General features: G+C 36.4%; 1 protein-coding gene across 5 annotated transcripts; it reads right to left on the bottom strand.

The window, feature by feature from the left end:
- Nucleotides 1-6,009: 6,009 nt before the first annotated feature.
- LOC107549063 (lebercilin-like) lies at nt 6,010-20,908 on the bottom strand. Of its 5 annotated transcripts, none has more exons than XM_016229991.1 (9): nt 20,545-20,908; nt 19,413-19,507; nt 18,389-18,742; nt 14,693-15,234; nt 12,346-12,483; nt 12,146-12,242; nt 11,661-11,794; nt 10,256-10,460; nt 6,010-8,386 (listed from the first exon to the last, which is right to left on the bottom strand). In XM_016229991.1, exons 1-9 carry the CDS (start codon nt 20,556-20,558, stop codon nt 7,593-7,595), a joined length of 2,373 nt encoding a protein of 790 aa, XP_016085477.1. In that variant the 5' UTR covers nt 20,559-20,908; the 3' UTR covers nt 6,010-7,592. The 5 variants fall into 5 exon arrangements, with proteins under 5 accessions (XP_016085477.1, XP_016085478.1, XP_016085479.1 ...); XM_016229992.1 differs by having other exon boundaries at nt 10,256-10,457; XM_016229993.1 differs by lacking the exon at nt 19,413-19,507.
- Between the last annotated feature and the right edge of the window lie 563 nt (nt 20,909-21,471).

Here is a 21,471-nt window from a genome sequence, read left to right as displayed (position 1 = left end):
ACCCGAGAGCGACCGAAGCATCACCGCAGTGACATTCAGCACAAGTGCGCACAAAGTGGCGACTTCACTGCGAAAGAGCCATCGGGTTATTAAACCGCCAACTATCATGGAGGAAACCAGCAAGTGTGACGATGATCGAATGCAAAGACGACCGACCGAACGTTCCATTGCTTTTGCAGGATTCCATAATCCAGTCCGCGGATTAGGATAGAACGCTTTTAAAAACTTGATCCTCGTTTTACCTGATGGACGCTGCGTACGTTCTCGTCGTTGAAACGCGAGCCGCTATTTCTTAAAAGAAAACAGGGGGAAATCAAGGGTATGTGAGGATATTAAAGTATAAACTGGCTTACCTTCCTCTTGGGCATTTTTTACTAAATTTCCTGTTACTTGTATTATTAAATTAGAAAAGCAGGTATGAACCTGTGAGGTGGGGGAGTGAGTTACACTACCACCGAATACAGGATCAATATCTGAAACACCTCTGGTAATAACATGTTAATATTATGCAGACCTTAGACTCTACCCTCGTCTTTGTCCATTGGTCAGTTCGGTCCACACTTAACCGCCATTCCTCAAAGCGATTGGTCTGTGAGGCAAATATGTTAATATAACGCGCTCAGACATTGGTTTGAATTTAGGAAAGTTCTTCAGCACGTCGCCCTCATTGGTTACGCGCTCTCTGTATGCAAATGAGAGCGCTTTGTATTGGTTGGGTTTAAAGGTCCGCGTGAGAGGGGGATAGGTGACGACAAACCAATCTAGGCTTGACACCACAAGCTCGGCTGTATGGGAAGCGTATGCGCGGCCTCAAAAGAAATGCAACCATACACTGCAAAAGAGAAAAAGTGTCGATTAATGTGCTAAGTAACTCTGCAACATATCGAATAACAGAATAACATTTACTTACCTCAGCTGACGCCTCTACTTCAGTATCAGTGTTAAATGAGCATGAATGAATTCAGGAAATGAATTTTAAAACTGGAATTTTACTACTTAAAGTTATTAATGAAATACAGTAAATCTCACCGAAAGGTCACATTTCACCCCAAAATCAAATGAGAAAATTTGACCTTAACCCTTAAAATGACTGTAATACACGACACCAATAATTTCCTTATTTAAATAAGCATAAATTAAAAGTTGTACAATAAATACTACCATGATTAATAAATAACAATAATTCATATATGTGGCAAAAATATCTTCATGGTCGATTCATTATTTCTATAGGCCTATATATCAGAGGTGCCCAAACTTATAATACGAAGGGCCAAAAATCAAACTTGGTTGAGGGCCATTTTGCATTATAAAATAACATTTCTTTTTTTAATTTATGGGAAATATGCAAACTTATCAGCAACTACAAACCAAAATTTTGTTCCAAACTAGCTAGCCCACAAGGAGGACAGCTTAATTTAGGCCTGCTATTTTATTTCAATACATTTTGACTAATTACATTTTATTTAATGTTTATAAATGGGAAACTACATGTTAAATCAATGGGCTACTATAAGCTGAATAGAAAACAAAACCCCTCATATAATTTGACTCTCTATGGTTGAACTTTTTATGAATAGTAGGCACCTAATTTTACACACCAACTGTTGAAAAAGAACCATTTATTTTTTTTATTATTACAATATTTTTATTTATTTTTTGGCCCATATTGGAAAGCGTCCATTATTTGTTTAGCCTCACTAATTGAAGAGACACTCCCCCTAGAGAAACCCACGCTTCAGTGCCTCTATCAACATATCTGGCTGATAAAACAGGAGCGCAATCTCAATGGATTTTTTATTTCTGGGCGGGAAAAAAAAAAACACACTTTGAAGCATTTTCCGACGCCCCCCCGCTGATGTTGGATGGTGAAGCTCGGTGGGCTGTGAATCATCATCAATAAAGCATCATTTGACTATTTTTTGTAAATGAAACGTACTGTTATATTAATAGTATTATTTGTTAAGTCTTTTGTTCTCTGTGAAGTCTACAGTTCAACAGTGTGTTTTTGTCTAGCCGAGAAAGAGTTGAGTGTGACCGTCTCAGCGCTCGCTTACATACGGGTCTGCCGCTCCGCAATGGGGGTGGAGGAAGAGCCTATCGGATCAAACATGGCTATACAAAAATAACGAGGACCTCTATCGATCGACGAAAATGAGCTAATAAAAACAAACATCTTAAAATGGAGGTTAGTGAGTATCGGACGCATTCAGCGAGAGCAGAGCGCTCGGGTTTGATTCTACCCGAGAGCGACCGAAGCATCACCGCAGTGACATTCAGCACAAGTGCGCACAAAGTGGCGACTTCACTGCGAAAGAGCCATCGGGTTATTAAACCGCCAACTATCATGGAGGAAACCAGCAAGTGTGACGATGATCGAATGCAAAGACGACCGACCGAACGTTCCATTGCTTTTGCAGGATTCCATAATCCAGTCCGCGGATTAGGATAGAACGCTTTTAAAAACTTGATCCTCGTTTTACCTGATGGACGCTGCGTACGTTCTCGTCGTTGAAACGCGAGCCGCTATTTCTTAAAAGAAAACAGGGGGAAATCAAGGGTATGTGAGGATATTAAAGTATAAACTGGCTTACCTTCCTCTTGGGCATTTTTTACTAAATTTCCTGTTACTTGTATTATTAAATTAGAAAAGCAGGTATGAACCTGTGAGGTGGGGGAGTGAGTTACACTACCACCGAATACAGGATCAATATCTGAAACACCTCTGGTAATAACATGTTAATATTATGCAGACCTTAGACTCTACCCTCGTCTTTGTCCATTGGTCAGTTCGGTCCACACTTAACCGCCATTCCTCAAAGCGATTGGTCTGTGAGGCAAATATGTTAATATAACGCGCTCAGACATTGGTTTGAATTTAGGAAAGTTCTTCAGCACGTCGCCCTCATTGGTTACGCGCTCTCTGTATGCAAATGAGAGCGCTTTGTATTGGTTGGGTTTAAAGGTCCGCGTGAGAGGGGGATAGGTGACGACAAACCAATCTAGGCTTGACACCACAAGCTCGGCTGTATGGGAAGCGTATGCGCGGCCTCAAAAGAAATGCAACCATACACTGCAAAAGAGAAAAAGTGTCGATTAATGTGCTAAGTAACTCTGCAACATATCGAATAACAGAATAACATTTACTTACCTCAGCTGACGCCTCTACTTCAGTATCAGTGTTAAATGAGCATGAATGAATTCAGGAAATGAATTTTAAAACTGGAATTTTACTACTTAAAGTTATTAATGAAATACAGTAAATCTCACCGAAAGGTCACATTTCACCCCAAAATCAAATGAGAAAATTTGACCTTAACCCTTAAAATGACTGTAATACACGACACCAATAATTTCCTTATTTAAATAAGCATAAATTAAAAGTTGTACAATAAATACTACCATGATTAATAAATAACAATAATTCATATATGTGGCAAAAATATCTTCATGGTCGATTCATTAGTTGTAGTATTTCCTCAGCAACCAGCACGGATCAGCTCCAGGCATGACGAAGCAGATATCGTCCTCTTTTGGAAAAGTAGTTTTGCTTTCACACCGAATCACACAGTGCCTTCACAACAATAATACTACAGCGAGAATAAAAGTTACGCCTTCTTTCTTTGCGTGAACATTTAGGCGGCGTTATGCAAATCTTCCCACATAGTGATGTAGATATATGGGGGCGTGTTAGAACGAGCCGTTTTAGGTAGGCATGGCTGACTCTTAACTTTTATAAAGAGCATCTCTTTGGATTTGAGACTTTAGTCTTTGCAACTTTACAGATCTTCTTTATGCACCAAGAGCTTGTAACACTCCAAAGAGAAAAGAGAAAGGACAAATTTAAATCGCATCATATGACCCCTTTAAGTATTTGATTTGTGTTTATATTTCATATGTAAATCTGTCTTTGCTTTAAAGCAGCACTATGTAACTTTTTCTGTGTTCAAAATTTGCAAAATGTATATAATGAGCGAGTACATCATGAATTCATCTTCCAAACCGCGTTTTTGTCTTATTCCGAATCACTACGGTACACGTATAAGTACTTATATTTAGACTATTGTAGCCTGGTCTGGTCGTCACCGCTGCGGAGTAACACATACCTGCGTGAATCGCCATAAACATAAACTTACAGAAGTAGCTCCAGTTGGAATGTTCTTCCGCGGGATGTGTGCAGTTCTGTTTATTAACCGCTAGAGCGCCAGAGCGCCAAAAGTGCTACTTTAAGTCCAAGTATAAATTGTGACATCCCTCATTAAAAAGTCACAATAAGCAACATCAACCCATCAACCACTAGTATTTCACAACAGATTTCTCAGTATTTGAGATTGAAAAAAAAACCTGAAATGCTTTAATAAATACCAAATTACAACAGTTTATATAGAGTATATATAAACATATCTTCTAGTTACACTAAAAAATGTAACACAACCACTTGACAAATTCTTACAGATAACCCCGCATTTATAAAAAAAGAAAACTCATTATGTGTAAGCAGGCAAACAAAGACGCTGTATTAGCTGAGAATGAAATTGGAAGTCAAATTATTTAAGTTTTCTGGTCACTAAATTGTTAATGTAAAAAGGTTAATATTGTGCACACAAACAAAAACATATATAGTGGCCCCCAAAATATTTGTACACTTGTACCACACATAGAATCATTGTATTAAATATTAAAATATCAAACCAAGAGCCATTCATCAGCACAAGTTCACTTTTCAAGCAAACCTTTTAGAAAAAGAAGCTTTAAAAGTTTAAAAGTATGCAACACAAAAATCTCAAATTGGGATCAATTTGTTAGAATTGAGAAAATGTCACTTGGCTAGTTATTTTGTTATCTAATGCAAAGAAATTCACTGTCCATATTTTTGGGATGTCCTGTATAGATATAATTTGAGTATTTGGCTCGTTGTTTAATCTATTAACTACAAACTTATGAACCAGATTCTCTCCTTTGGCAACCACATGTGACGACCCCGGGCTGGACTCCACTTCGTCCACGGTGAAAGCCGATCCGGCAATCCACAGTGCAAAGTTGTAGTATTTCCTCAGCAACCAGCACGGATCAGCTCCAGGCATGACGAAGCAGATATCGTCCTCTTTTGGAAAAGTAGTTTTGCTTTCACACCGAATCACACAGTGCCTTCACAACAATAATACTACAGCGAGAATAAAAGTTACGCCTTCTTTCTTTGCGTGAACATTTAGGCGGCGTTATGCAAATCTTCCCACATAGTGATGTAGATATATGGGGGCGTGTTAGAACGAGCCGTTTTAGGTAGGTGTGGCTGACTCTTAACTTTTATAAAGAGCATCTCTTTGGATTTGAGACTTTAGTCTTTGCAACTTTACAGATCTTCTTTATGCACTAAGAACTTGTAACACTCCAAAGAGAAAGGACAAATTTAAATCGCATCATATGACCCCTTTAAGTATTTGATTTGTGTTTATATTTCATATGTAAATCTGTCTTTGCTTTAAAGCAGCACTATGTAACTTTTTCTGTGTTCAAAATTTGCAAAATGTATATAATGAGCGAGTACATCATGAATTCATCTTCCAACCCGCGTTTTTGTCTTATTCCGAATCACTACGGTACACGTATAAGTACTTATATTTAGACTATTGTAGCCTGGTCGGGTCGTCACCGCTGCGGAGTAACACATACCTGCGTGAATCGCCATAAACATAAACTTACAGAAGTAGCTCCAGTTGGAATGTTCTTCCGCGGGATGTGTGCAGTTCTGTTTATTAACCGCTAGAGCGCCAAAAGTTACATAGTGCTACTTTAAGTCCAAGTATAAATTGTGACATCCCTCATTAAAAAGTCACAATAAGCAACATCAACCACTTTGTTTCTAGTATTTCACAACAGATTTCTCAGTATTTGAGATTGAAAAAAAAACCTGAAATGCTTTAATAAATACCAAATTACAACAGTTTATATAGAGTATATATAAACATATCTTCTAGTTACACTAAAAAATGTAACACAACCACTTGACAAATTCTTACAGATAACCCCGCATTTATAAAAAAAGAAAACTCATTATGTGTAAGCAGGCAAACAAAGACGCTGTATTAGCTGAGAATGAAATTGGAAGTCAAATTATTTAAGTTTTCTGGTCACTAAATTGTTAATGTAAAAAGGTTCATATTGTGCACACAAACAAAAACATATATAGTGGCCCCCAAAATATTTGTACACTTGTACCACACATAGAATCATTGTATTAAATATTAAAATATCAAACCAAGAGCCATTCATCAGCACAAGTTCACTTTTCAAGCAAACCTTTTAGAAAAAGAAGCTTTAAAAGTTTAAAAGTATGCAACACAAAAATCTCAAATTGGGATCAATTTGTTAGAATTGAGAAAATGTCACTTGGCTAGTTATTTTGTTATCTAATGCAAAGAAATTCACTGTCCATATTTTTGGGATGTCCTGTATAGATATAATTTGAGTATTTGGCTCGTTGTTTAATCTATTAACTACAAACTTATGAACCAGATTCTCTCCTTTGCCACATAATTGCCATTAACATTTATCTAAAATGAGAGAAGGGGGGGAGACTAAAAGTGCTGTGAGGGAGGACTGGCTCAGAGAAGACGCAGCCCAGACCTGAGTCAGTCAAGCCGCAGCATGGCTCTCTGAGAAGTCAAAGCTCTCACTCATATCAAAATCACACTCATATCAGTACTGAAAGTGCAGAGCATAAAATTAGATGTTCCACAAGCTGTGGAAAAAAAGTACCCAAAACCCTTTCAGAGACCTTGATAAACTTCATAATTTTCCACTGAGGTATAAGTTTAGAGAACGTGCAAGTCACAATGGATGTTTCCCCCAATTGACAGGTCGTATGCTCTTGATTTGAATCACTCTTATCGATTACATCAGCAAGGGTTAGATAATCATTCTTACAGTTTGACTTAAACCATCTATTTCACTGTGGTTCCTTAAAAGTTACTGGCCAACAGGTGAGTTTTTCTGACATTTAGGGCCAGATTTGCTAACAGCTTGCCTTTTGGTTAAAAAACTACTGTCAGAATAAAAGTATATGCATTTGTAGGATCCTTTTCAGATGCAAAATTTATAGGAGGGGAGTATTTAGATGTATCATGCAATGTGATTTATTAAGGTTTACCATTATTTGACGGCCCAAAAAAAGCCATTTTGTGTTTGACATGGCTGTGATAATTGCTAATCGGCGCAGCTCTTGGTAGATTACATTAGTCATTATGGATCTGAATACGTCCGTGTTCTTTAATTTGCGCACTGTCAGTAGATCATCCACAGAAATTTCTCCACTCCCTTCAGTGCTTTTTTGGCCCTTAGTGTGCACTGTGCAGTGAGTGTTAATTTTGGACCCTTTGCAAACCCAACTATGAAAACGGTATCACTGAAAAAGTCTTCCTCCATGATTTTTCCAGAAAGGTTAAAAAAAGAGGCATATTAGCAAACTAAGCATTGTTTAATCAGTCTTTACTTCATAATGGAGCTCAAAACTAAATATCAGAGGTTTTTGGATTCTCTCTTTGTGTTTTAAAAAAATGTATCCTTTCGTATTGGCTATAAAAGCACCCTATTCAGAGTGTGACTTCTTCTATGTCATCATCAAATGAGGTAATGGCCCTGACCACGGGTCGGCTCTCAGAGACATGCAGAGTGCTCCTATTGTTGGGGAGAGAACTGATATTTAGTCCATTTGGTGTGTCTGTGTCCCTCCTGCGTCCACCTCCTGGTACTGATGGGAACTGGCTTGTTAGAGGGGGGCTTAGGATCTCCATCCTACTGGATGGATCTGAAGGAGGTGGTGTGGCAGAGGCCCCAAAAAGCTGCTGCATGAGCTTTGACTTCCTTTCCTTAACCAGGCCACCCAAATCCAGCTCTTGATCCAGTTCTCGGGGTGACTGATTTGCATTGCGTGCACCTAAACCAGCACGGGGGGCAGATTTACCAAAAGAAGGGGCGTAGCTACCAAAAGCAAGGTCAAGATCCTCGCTTGGTCCATGTGCTCGGAGACCACCAACTCTTCTCCCACTCGCAAATGTGTTTGTGTTCTCTTCTGGCTCTGTAAATTTGAAAATACCGTTGTGGTTCCGTTGCTCGGACAACCGTGGAGGAGAGCGGACACTTCCTGTGTCGTCAGAAAAGAAGTCTGAGTCCTGACCTTGAGTCTGCATGTCGATCTCACGCATCTTAGCCAGTAGCTGCTCTTTGCGCTGATGTTCCTCTTCAGGACACTCTTGATTGCCGGCCTGGATCTCTACATTTCTTGCTTTAAGTTGTTCCTCTTCCTGTTCACGTTGCCTCCTGCTCTCTTCCTCACTTTGAGATATAGACAGGCCAATCCTCCAATCTTCTTCCTCTCTGTCCAGGCCTATTTTAAAACATAATCACTGCAGATGTGAACATGCATTTCAACAAGTATGTTTTGGTGTCAAAGTTTGGGGTCAGTAAAGTTTTTTTCCTTTCTTTTTTTTGGAAAGAAATTTATGGAAGAAAAATAATTTATTCTGACCTCATCTGCTTGCCTGTATAGTTTGCATCATCATCACACAAGCCATGATATAAAGTAAAAAAATATATAAAGATATATCTTTATATATTTTTTTACTTTATATCATGGCTTGTGTTTGTGTGATGATGATGCAAACTATACAGGCAAGCAGATGAGGTCAGAATAAATTATTTTATATATATATATAAGTTATAAAGAGACTTAATCAACTTTTCCGCATATACATACTGGCCCTGATAATCATAACTTCTACGGCTTGCTCCATTTCTGCAAATCAGTTTTTGTGAATGAATGACTTGCTCAACCTGTTGCTTTGGTCTTGCGCCATCTGCTGGTGAGTGACTGACAGCAGATGGAGATCATGCATCGGTGCTCTACTGCTATTCCTGCGGTTCCCGGATGTGCAATGCTGAATTTTCTGCCGAATTTCAACCACTGAATTTGTGGAAGCGAATTTGTAAAGTGAAATAAAATGGACTGAAAATTGCCTGTCAAATATTATACATCGTATTTTTAAACAGATTGAATATTTCTGAAGTGAACACTGGAAGGTAAATATTAATTATTTAATTTTTAATTATGAAAATGTGTGTGAAATGTTTTGAATTGAAATATTCACAGCTTAAATAAACAATTATGTTAAATTTCAGACCCTAAAAATGCAAACACGGAAAATAAAAGGCATGAAAATGCAAGCCCTGTTAATGCAATGCATTATTTTTTCAGTTAGTGCAATTCAATGTTCTTTTTTATTTCAAAGACATTTGTCAATATTTTTCTTCCATAGAAATTTATATTTTTATTCATCAACAAGCAACTTTTATTGACAAAAATTGTTAATTATTATGTAATTATTATTTATTATTTTATAAACTTTTTGTTTGCAATGTATATTCATCAAGGAATCCTGGAAAAAATGTATCAGTGTTTCTATAAAAATATGAAGAAGCACAGCTGTTTTTAACATCGATGATATTAAGAAATGTCATTCATCACAGGAATAAATAACATTTACATATTTAAAATATACTAAAATATAAAATGTGACCCTGGACCACAAAAGCAGTCTTAAGTCGCTGGGGTATATTTGTAGCAATAGCCAAAAATACATTGTATGGGTCAAAATTATTGATTTTTATTTTATGCCAAAAATCATTAGGACATTAAGTCTCTAATAGATGCCACGAAGATATCTTGTAAATTTCCTACTGTACATGTATCAAAACCTAATTTTTGATTAGTAATATGCATTGCCAAGAACTTCACAACTTTAAAGGTGATTTTCTCAGTATTTTGATTTTTTTGCACCCTCAGATTCCAGATTTTCAAATAGTTGTATCTCAGCCAAATATTGTCCTAAGAAACCATACATCAATGGAAAGCTTATATATTCAGCTTTCATATGATGTATAAATCTCAATTTCAAAAAATTGACCCTTATGACTGGCTTTGTGATCCAGGGTCACAAATAGTCATTTTGAATTGTAATAATATTTCACAATATTACTGTTTTTACTGTCTTTTTGATTAAATATATTAAGCCTTGATGAGCATAAGAAACTTGAACTGTAGTGTAGATAAAATATTTGGCAAACATCCATCCTATGTCTGTACAAGACATATAGCTGTTTTTAGCTATATTATATTAACTATATTTTAGCTAACAGTATTTCCATTTGTCTTTAACGGAGACAACAGAATGGCATCTATGACCAGTTACTTTCTTACCTCTGTTTCCCTTTGAGTTCTTCTCATTTGAGCTGTGCTGTTGATCAAGTCTTTGCCTCTCCTTGTCTTTCAGCAGCTCCATGTCTCTTTTTCGGTCATGCAGCATCTCTTTTTCTCTCTTCTTCTCTCTTGTCTGTTCCATCTCAGATTCCATGTCTTTTTCTTTTGCTCCTCTAGGTCTCTGTTCCCTGCCTTGCTGATCCTGCTGATATATTATATAAGAAAATAGATGACAAACAAAGGACAGGAATAAAGTAAAACACAAGTTTATAATTTTCACAAGGTTTGCTCAATGAAATGTTACTTATGCATTTAAAGGAATAGTAAAACTTATGCATTTAAAAATGAAAATTGTCAGCATTTTTTCACCCTCATGATGTTTAAATTTGGCAGGTCGAACCAATGACATTTGGCATCACTGATGTCAAAACCGATGCAACATATTTAAATATAAATAAAAAGCAGCTGTTGCAGAGAATATTATTTACTTTAATCATGCTTTATGGTGTCATTGTTTTGTCATTTTTGGAGCTTGACCATCCCTCGTTGCTACTGAATTAATATGGGAAAATAACAACATAAATATTCTGTGCAACTGCTCTTATTCCCAGAACGGTTCTTAAAACCTGATTTGGGATCATTCTTAATTCAGAATTATTATGTATCATGGACGCTCATGCTGTAAAACTAATCAGCCAGGTTACTAGTGCTCTTCTGTTGAAACTATTTGGCAGAGGTTAGCACTTCATGCAGCAATGCAATGCTGAATTAAAGATGTGAAGATTAGTTTTGTGAGCCAGAATATGAACTACATTCTATTCCATTGTGTGCTGCATGCTGGGATACAGAAGGACAGATATTCAAAGGCAATCTTTTTTTACCCTGTGATTCACAGTAGGCTTTTGAACCTGAAAGTCAATAATTAAAAATTACTCAAGAGATTAATTAACAAGGAAATTCATGGGTATGTGAGCTAACTAAAAGGATCGCTAGGTGATAAAACAGAATGAGAAAGACAGAGGGAAAGGAATTTGCAAATTATTTATATCTATTTATTTTTTATTTGATTACTTAGCAATCATTCAATAATAAAAATAAAAAAAAATAGAAAATAGTTAATAAATAATAATAGTAAATGAAAATGTATTACTTTACCCACTATCGGTGTGTGATGTATTTTCATTCTTATTAGAGTATTACACTATTCAAAATCTACTGAAATCTCCTAAATGGAGTGCTGTTTGCGAGTTGTTGTCTAAGACAACAAGCAGCTCTCTAGTTTTTGAAACAAAGCTATATTAAACATTAGGCTAATTACAGTAATGACATTACAAACTGAAGCTAATCACAATTTCATGAAATAGAGACATATAATTTAGATCTTTATTGAGCAGATTATACGTGCCTTCAGAGAGAGGTAATCATCGGTCTGGTCGTCAGGTGGGAGTTCGTTGGTAAGAGTTGGAGGCGGCGATGGGAAGTCCAGTGAGGACGTCCTGTCCTCTGTCTGTACTGCCTTAGTGCTGGTTGTATTGGAGCCTTCAACACATATACAAACACAAACATGTGACAAAATGCATAGATTACAGGCACACAGATATACATTCATAATGTTCTACTGTACCTTTTAGAGCCCCTACAACATCTCTTCAAACATATCTAATCTGATATATCTAATCCATAGAACCACAGTAATTAAAGATGGAGTCACTAGTGAATCTCAAGGGAATATAATCACCACAGGAAGATGTTTGTTATGGAGTCATTACCTGTCTGCTATTAATAATTATGAACAGAATGTTTAAGTGTGTAAGAAGGCCCTGGGAGGAAGGTGCATAGTACAGCCGTGTAATGGCACTTAGATGAGCCTATCAACAAATGCTGATCTACCTTTTCGCTTGCTGCCATTCTCTGCTTCTTTTCTGGAAGAAGCTTTTAGCATCCTATTAGCGTAGATGTTCCGAGCATCCAGCTCCTTTTCTTTCTCCTGATATAAAATGCAAAAAATTAGCATGGCATGATAGGTTTGTGATTAAATGAATCAAAATCTAAATTTGCATATGGTTTGTGGGTGTTTGGAACCTTGGAACCTTTAGTTTAGTGCAAAGTTTATCCACTTCCTCCTGTAGTGCTTTAACTTCCTGTTGTGCATTGTGAGTTCTCCTCCTCTCATTAGCTAGCTGCCTCTGAAAGCTCCCACTGCTCAGCTCCATGTTCTTCTCCAATTCCTGATGACACATTACACACATTATACACACACAGTCATAAAAAGACAAACACATATTGACAGCATGATGATGGATGAAGTCATTATAATCAACCTTAGCCCCTAAAAGAAAGTTAATTTCCTCTGGTAACAGCTGCTGTAGGCATTTTAATGGCTCAAACTCATTTACCCAACAACATAAGAATGGAAAAAGTAAACATATAAGGAAAGCAAGAAGGTTTGCAGAAAGATTTCACTTATATCTTATGCAAAGACATCATCTTAAGGGACTGGTGTCTGATGTGTTTCAGTGTGAAACCACATTTTGAGTGCTAGGGCAACATTCAATCTGGATTATTATTACACTTTTACAGGGAAAATATCCAGAGATTTCAGTGGCCTCAACACACACACAAAAAAATGACAGATTTATACATTTTAATTAAAGGTGTAAATGTTGTATTTAGATTTTAAAAGTGAAATGTATTATTTAATATTTATTGTATTATTATATAATTTATAATAATTATTTAAATTAATTAAAATAAAATTATAATTAATTAAAAAAAGATTTATTATTATTCATTTCAGACAAAATTTGATGAGAACATTTTAAATTAGTTTTCTAACTTAGTTTTAATTTAGTTTTCTTTAAAAAGAAAAAATATATATACATTATAATTATACAAGAAACCATAAATTCATAAACACTTTTACTGGGAACTATGACATACATGGTCAAACGTCACTCACTGCTTTGAAATTTTCAACCCATTCTTACTAATATAATAATATTATTACTAATAGTAATTGACAAGACAATTTGACCTTGGTGACAAGTTTGAAAAGTTGACAAGTAGAATTCACAACCAAATGTTTAAGTTTGCAAGGCATAAAAATGCATAGACATGTAAGATATAGTGCAACAAGTAACATTTCGCCCTGGGACAGCGGGGCATTCCTTATTGTTGAGCCCTGCACTGTGTGCTTAATTGTAATTTTTTTTTACCTTCACTCTGTGTTCACTTTCTTGCAATTTGCCTTGAGTGTATGTTAGTTTTCGCGAGAGTTCCTCCCTCTCTCCAAGATTCTGGTCATCTGCGAGTTGCTGCAGTTTCTGTAGCTGGCGTCGACAGTGCTGGAGCTGGGCGTCCGTTTCCCTGAGGCTGCGCTCAGCTGTGCGCTGATTCTCTTGACTGCGTCTCAGCCTCTCACGCAGTACATGAGTCTCATTGTTGTGAAGAGACAACAGCTGCGAGATCTCACTTTCTGTGTCATTGTAGTGATGCAGAGCTTTCTCTTGCCGCAGTTGCATTTGTCGCAGTAAACGGTTCTCACGTTGCAACTCGTCTGCATGCAGCCTCAGTTCAGACAATGCATTCTTCAACTCGTTGATCTTTAGCAGACGTGCAGACAGCATGCGTTTGGTGACTGGGTCCACTTCTTTGGATGGAGCATCTTTACTCAAAGTTTGGGATCGGATGCCTACTGACCGCTGCTGAGGATGATGGGAGTGGGGCGGGAGACGGCGTGACACACCTTTAAGTACACCTGAAAAGAACAACCAATATAAGTACATAAGTAATTAAATAAAGCTACAAAAAAAAAATATACATAAAAAAAAAATATATATGTGCAGCTACAACCACATATAGGAATACAAAAACTTTCAAAAGATATTTTTGTGTCTTTAAAAGAAGTCGCATATACATATGAGGCATGTATATATATATATATATATATATATATATATATATATATATATATATATATATATATATATATATATATATATATATATATTCAGACAAAATTTGATGAGAACATTTTAAATTAGTTTTCTAACTTAGTTTTAATTTAGTTTTCTTTAAAAAGAAAAAATATATATACATTATAATTATACAAGAAACCATAAATTCATAAACACTTTTACTGGGAACTATGACATACATGGTCAAACGTCACTCACTGCTTTGAAATTTTCAACCCATTCTTACTAATATAATAATATTATTACTAATAGTAATTGACAAGACAATTTGACCTTGGTGACAAGTTTGAAAAGTTGACAAGTAGAATTCACAACCAAATGTTTAAGTTTGCAAGGCATAAAAATGCATAGACATGTAAGATATAGTGCTAGCTCAACAAGTAACATTTCGCCCTGGGACAGCGGGGCATTCCTTATTGTTGAGCCCTGCACTGTGTGCTTGATTGTAATTTTTTTTTACCTTCACTCTGTGTTCACTTTCTTGCAATTTGCCTTGAGTGTATGTTAGTTTTCGCGAGAGTTCCTCCCTCTCTCCAAGATTCTGGTCATCTGCGAGTTGCTGCAGTTTCTGTAGCTGGCGTCGACAGTGCTGGAGCTGGGCGTCCGTTTCCCTGAGGCTGCGCTCAGCTGTGCGCTGATTCTCTTGACTGCGTCTCAGCCTCTCACGCAGTACATGAGTCTCATTGTTGTGAAGAGACAACAGCTGCGAGATCTCACTTTCTGTGTCATTGTAGTGATGCAGAGCTTTCTCTTGCCGCAGTTGCATTTGTCGCAGTAAACGGTTCTCACGTTGCAACTCGTCTGCATGCAGCCTCAGTTCAGACAATGCATTCTTCAACTCGTTGATCTTTAGCAGACGTGCAGACAGCATGCGTTTGGTGACTGGGTCCACTTCTTTGGATGGAGCATCTTTACTCAAAGTTTGGGATCGGATGCCTCTTGACCACTGCTGAGGATGATGGGAGAGGGGCGGGTGACGGTGTGACACAACTTTACGTACACCTGAAAAGAACAGCTAATATAAGTACATATAATTGTACTTACATAATTATTTTTGTTATGGCAAAGCTGAAATTTCAGTCTTCAGTGTCACCTGATCCTTCAGGAATCATTCTAATATGCTGATTTGAGAAGAAACATTATTATCTTATTATTATTAATGTCGAAAATAGTTATGCTGCTTAATATTTTTGTGGAAACAAACATTACAAACATAATTTTTTTGGATTGTTTGATTAATAGAAAGTTCAAAAGAACAACATTTATTTGAAACAATGTAAAAGTCTTTGTCACTTTTGGTCAATTTCATGCAACCTTGCTGAATAAAACTATTAATTTCTTTCTTTAAAAAAATTTTCAAAATTAAATAAAATTCTGAAGCAGTTTTCCATTCATAGGTCACTTGATGCTAAATGTCTCTTGTGCAATCTGCTGGTCATTGTTGGTACTGCAGAACACAACAGTTATTCTCTAATTCTCTAATAGATGCTTCAGTCTGTTCAAGTTGTTAATATCCAAATTATATATTACTTCAAATAACAAAATGAAAAAACAAACAAACATGAAATTACATTTTGCACAAAGAAATTGAAACCTATTTTTAGGATCGATAGGATGTGTTGCATCATGACATTTTTATGACAATCACATCTACATTTAAATGATATTATTTGTAAATTATATTAATATTATTTTATTTTTAAAATGTTATTTTTCAAGTTTTTTTTTGCATTCTGGATTTAGAATTGTTCTGAAATGTGCTTAACTGTGAAGAAAATAATGTTATAATGCAAAAATCTTGTTCCTCAAATTTAGCTTCATATTGTTTAAGCAAAATATAGGCTACTTTATTTTGTATTTACTATATTTTTTACTTTTTGGAGTGAACTATGACCTGGGGCCTGTACCATGAAGCTGGATTAGCTGGCTAGCCAGGTAAATTTCAGTTGAGTTTGCACCAATCCTGGGTTTTAGGTACCATGAAGGTGGCTTGGCTTTAGCATTGTCCATTGCCATAGTAACTCCACAGCTATCCTGCTCCTGGGCAGGTTATGTTCTGGGTAAGAGATCTCAAACTGAAAGAGACTGAACTGAAACCAGATGTGAGCAAAGTGACATGTCTGATGCAAAAAAAGTCACTCCCCCAGTTTATCTTCCTCCAAATTAAAGGGGTCATATTATGCTCTTTTACAAAGTCTTGATTTTGTTTTGAGGGTGTACTAGAACCGGCTCTCATACTAGGTTGTTCGAAAAACACATTATTTTTCACATATTTTACATTATTACAACACCTCTCTCCCCAGTCTGGCATGAACGGCTCGAATCGTTCCTGCATCAAATGAAGGCCCGCCTTCTGAAATACGAAATGTGCTGTGATTGGTTAGCTGGGCCAGTGTGTGTTGTGATTGGCAGCACTGGCCGCCTGCTCGGGAAATGTCACGCCCCTTACTGTAGCCGCCTGCTAGCTTCAGTGTAAATATTGCATCAAAATCAAATTAATTTGAGCGCGATTTAAACCTGGATGATTGTAACCACTCTAAGTTTGTCTGCCTTGGGAAAGCTAGCGTGTCTCCGACATAGTGATAACACTCGTTGCCTTCTCTAGTGCAGCTCAACCAGGTCTCGTCCCATTCGTCGATATTTGTGATCTCACAAATCCCGGAAAACATGCGTTTGGAAAAGTCCAAACGAGTCGTTCGTTGTGGTTTTTGAAAAGTGATTTCTGTTAAATAAAATATCTCCTTTTGAATTGGACTTTGAGCTTTGTAACTTTGCAGATCTTTTTTATGCTCAAACAGCAACATTACAGACTAACTAAAGCTGAAAAAGTGAAAACCTCTTTATTGGTAACTACATAGTTTAAAAAAAAATTTTTTTTTACAAATTTGTCTGGCTTTAATGATAATTACTTACAATTATTTTATATGATTATATATGATTTATAAAATTATTATATGATTTATTTTATTATTAATCCAGTACACAAGCAATTTTAGTTTAACAATTATTATAGAGCATTCATTTTAACTTAATATTAATATATACAGATCATATTATATAAATAAGCTGTAGAATCAATAGACAACGCTTTGAAAATGACTAAATGTGACATATTCGAGTCTCTATCGCTGTATATTATTAACCATCTAAACTTCACATGCGTCTTTTTTGACTGCACTGATAGAGCAAGATCATTTCTTTTATTTGTTCTTTAGTACTTTCTTCAGTGAAAATGCATTTAAATTCCTCATAAACTTCAATCTCTTAACTATTAGCAAAAGAGTTTTGGATCTTGCTGGCTCTCTCGTGAGAAGTGAATCACACTTCTCTTTTGAGTGAGAAAATCACTCAGATCCTGGGTTGAACAGCAATCAAAGTGTCTCAAGAAACATGATTGGCCACAAACAAAAAAAAAAACTGGCTATGTATAATCACTACAGAATTCAGTTGCTAATGGCCTTGATCATCATGTTAATTACATTATACCTGTCAGTGGTGGACAAGAGGAGACATCTGACTAATTTCATGTGCTTCAGACTTAGCAAAAGAGTTTTGGATCTTGCTGGCTCTCTCGTGAGAAGTGAATCACACTTCTCTTTTGAGTGAGAAAATCACTCAGATCCTGGGTTGAACAGCAATCAAAGTGTCTCAAGAAACATGATTGGCCACAAAAAAAAAAAAAAACTGGCTATGCATAATCACTACAGAATTCAGTTGCTAATGGCCTTGATCATCATGTTAATTACATTATACCTGTCAGTGGTGGACAAGAGGAGACATCTGACTAATTTCATGTGCTTCAGAAGGTGTACACAAATGATTTGACCTTCTTAATTTCGGATGAATTTGTTCTATTATGATGATGAGTGAAAAGGAGAAGCAAACAAGATTTTACAAAGAGCTCAAGTTATATGAACTCCACAGGTTTGTGCAAATTGTAATGATCATGTTAAGGAGTTCACATTATCAGCGTTACAAATGTACTTATTTGATTAGTGACCTAGATATAATGCAGAATCTTAAATATTTCTTCTTTGTTTTACATCATAAAGTTTCTTTGTTTTTATTTTTTCAAAATCCTAAAAAGTCCAGTTAATCTATAGGTTTGAATTAGATTTTTCTTCCTAGATTTTCAATGTGATTTTCGATGTGATACCTGCTCGATGCAAGGGGCTGCTGGACACTCTCCTAGACCTCCCTCTTCTTTGTGGAGACAGACTGACGGCTGACGGCGAGAGAGACCGAGCCGAGTGCGAGACATTTTCATAATCATCCGAGTAGAATGAGGCACTGCTACGCTCTCCATCCGAACACCGATCACGGTCTGGGTCTCTGGCCGGCTCTCGCGTTCTGATTCGCACATGATCCCCAGCCGAGCTCTTGATGTTTTTCTTGTATTTCTCCTGTTTCTCAGATTGAAAAGGAGATTCTGAGATCTTCCCATCACTATGGTGAGACAATCGGCTGTGCTCTGATTCACGATTATCCTCATGCAAGTCCATGTCTCTCCCTGCAATTCAGTTAAAAATGATCGAGACAGATCAGATTGAGACTGGACTGAATATATGCTTCACTCACAATTAATAAGCAGCGCACACACACATCCAAACACACAAATCAGAAAAGGCATGATTGCTATGGCACGGTATGTTTGCAAATTAGATTGTGTGTGAGCCTTCAGCGAATGGTGACATAAAACCAGACACTAAACACTCAAGATGTCTGAGAGGCTTCATCAAGACTGCATCAAGTCACTATCATGTTTGTTGATCATTAACAACAGCAGCGTGTTATTAATTCTCATCTAGTAATGTGGCTGGGGATACAGTCTAGCCACTAACACATATCATGTATTCAGTCATAAAATTAAAAACATTACTCTTATTTAGGCATAACTAAGCAAATCTTGAACACTAAGGCATTTAGATAAATAGCTTTGTTTGTGCAAATTAAACTTGTATTATGTATTATTGCATTATGTTCTAACCAGACACTTTCTTATCAAATTACGTCATTTATTGTGTTTGTGAAGTGTAATAGTTGATGAAGATCTTAAGTTGAGTATGAATAAGAAATCACCAGGTGTCACTAAGAACAACGAACCAATAGAGCTGGATAAAAGACAAAAATGAGCTACAGCAGATCTGTTGTGTCATCATAAAATAAGCAAGATTTATGACCCTTTTGTAAGGCTACTGCCAAGTCCTCCTCTTTCTGTCCCCGAACCTGCAGAATCCTGATATCCTTCTGGTCACCATCACCATGGAGATTGAGCCTAATGGCATACTAAACACAATCAATTATTGCCTCACTTTCACCTCCCTCTTTCTTTTTTATGATAAAAAGGTTATGACACCCATTAAGAGGTACCAGTACATCTTAATTTTTGCAAAAATAAAAATTCTTTGAAGCTAGTATCAAATATTTAAAGTTGATATCAAAATATCTACATAAAGGAAATCTTGAGTTTTATAAGGCCTTCATCAAATAAATATCAGCGCTATTTGCTACCTGCAGCCTAAAATACTACTACTACTACTAATAATAATAAACAAATCCTAATCAATTAGATCTGAATTAATTAGTAATTTAAATTCTTTTTTTTCCTGCCAAGGACCTGTCTTGGCTTTAGGTAAGGAAGTCTATGCAAATGTAAAACTAATACAATAGCATTAGTTAAGTGTTTTTACACATTCTTTCATTTAGTCTAATGACAAAACTTTTTTAATTTGCCAAAGAGGAACCAATTACACAGTGTTTTAGACATCCATGACACACTGGCATCAAGCACCGAAACCATCTGCACTTGTCAGGCCAGTTTGAATGGAATTAGTAACCATAACAACAACAAATATCAGTTTGGTTGATATTCCTATAAAACTGACTCAAAGCTGAGTAAATAGGAGCCTAAAGTCATTATATAAAAATATATAGGCTATATTCAGAAATAATAACATAATATTGTGATAAACATACAATAATGGAGACATTAGTTACAGTTGCCAAATATCATAACAAAAGAGATTTTCGAAGGCAGAAATATAAGTCGTTTAACAATATAACAAGTCCAACTACAGGTGTCCTTAAACAATAAAAAAGCGTCAACGTGTCTTCGTTAAAAAAAACAATTTAAGGCTGCATCTTAATACGTGTGTGTGTGTATCTTTGCTTCAATTAAGAAGCTGCTAATGTTTCTTGTTTACTACTGGCTGTTCGTACTTTGTGTTTTCCGAGTGACAAAAACAATAGCAAACGCTGAACGTACACTGCAACAACGCGCGTGAAATCATTTTTAAAAGTAACGTTACTTACCAGCTTCTTGCCATTCTAAGTATCCATATCTATATAGTCAGTTTCTTCATAATGTGGCTCGATTAACGGCTCGCAAACTCGCTAGCCAGCTACATGACGAGCTAGCTGGGATTATATCGTGCAGCTAGGACAACACACAACACTCTCTACCTTAGAGACGACGCCAAACGAGTAGCAAAACGTTATCCGATACGTTAAAGAGAGGGCGAATGCGGTTGTTTGGTCGTCTGTCCTTTAATCAAGCGTCGTCTGGCGGAGATTGTAGCTTTTGAAGAGGAAAATGTGCTTTACTGAAGGAGTTCGTGAAATCTCTGAATCCACGCCTCGCCTTCTGCTGCTGCTGCTGCTGCTGCTGTCATAGGGACGCTTCGCCATGGCAACGTGCGCGCCCCGTCCGTCACCACTTGTTGAGCGCGGCTGATATTACCATAGAAATGTAGCCTATACATATGGCAAGCCCTTTTAGCATTTAAAAGTTTGTTTTGACTATCCATAAATATAATTTAAGATAGGAACAATTGTATTTAGTCACCACTTGTTGAGCGCGGCTGATATTACCATAGAAATGTAGCCTATACATGTCTATGGATGTTACACTGACAGGAGCAAAATCCCGTCAGAAAGATATATATATAAAAAAGGGAGTTTCGAATCAGATTGGTATTAGCACTTAGTGATAACTCTCACATGATAGATCAAATATGCAATAGATGATGAAAAAATTATTATAGTTAAACTATCAGTTTCCAGCAGAAACAATGCTAAATGAAAATGATCAAATAAATATCTAAATAAAATCAAAATAATAAAACGTGTGTCCCATTGATTTATAATATTTTAGATTTAAAATATATTTTAAAGTTGTAAGAACGAACATGTAAATGACCAAATAAATACTATCTAAATATTACATTTACATTTAGTCAT

The sequence above is a fragment of the Sinocyclocheilus grahami genome, unplaced genomic scaffold (genome assembly GCF_001515645.1).
Source record: "Sinocyclocheilus grahami isolate Dianchi unplaced genomic scaffold, SAMN03320097.WGS_v1.1 scaffold361.1, whole genome shotgun sequence".
NCBI lineage: Eukaryota > Metazoa > Chordata > Actinopteri > Cypriniformes > Cyprinidae > Sinocyclocheilus > Sinocyclocheilus grahami.
The sequence above is the reverse complement of the archived record's forward strand: the minus strand, read 5'-3'. Positions and strand labels throughout refer to the sequence as shown.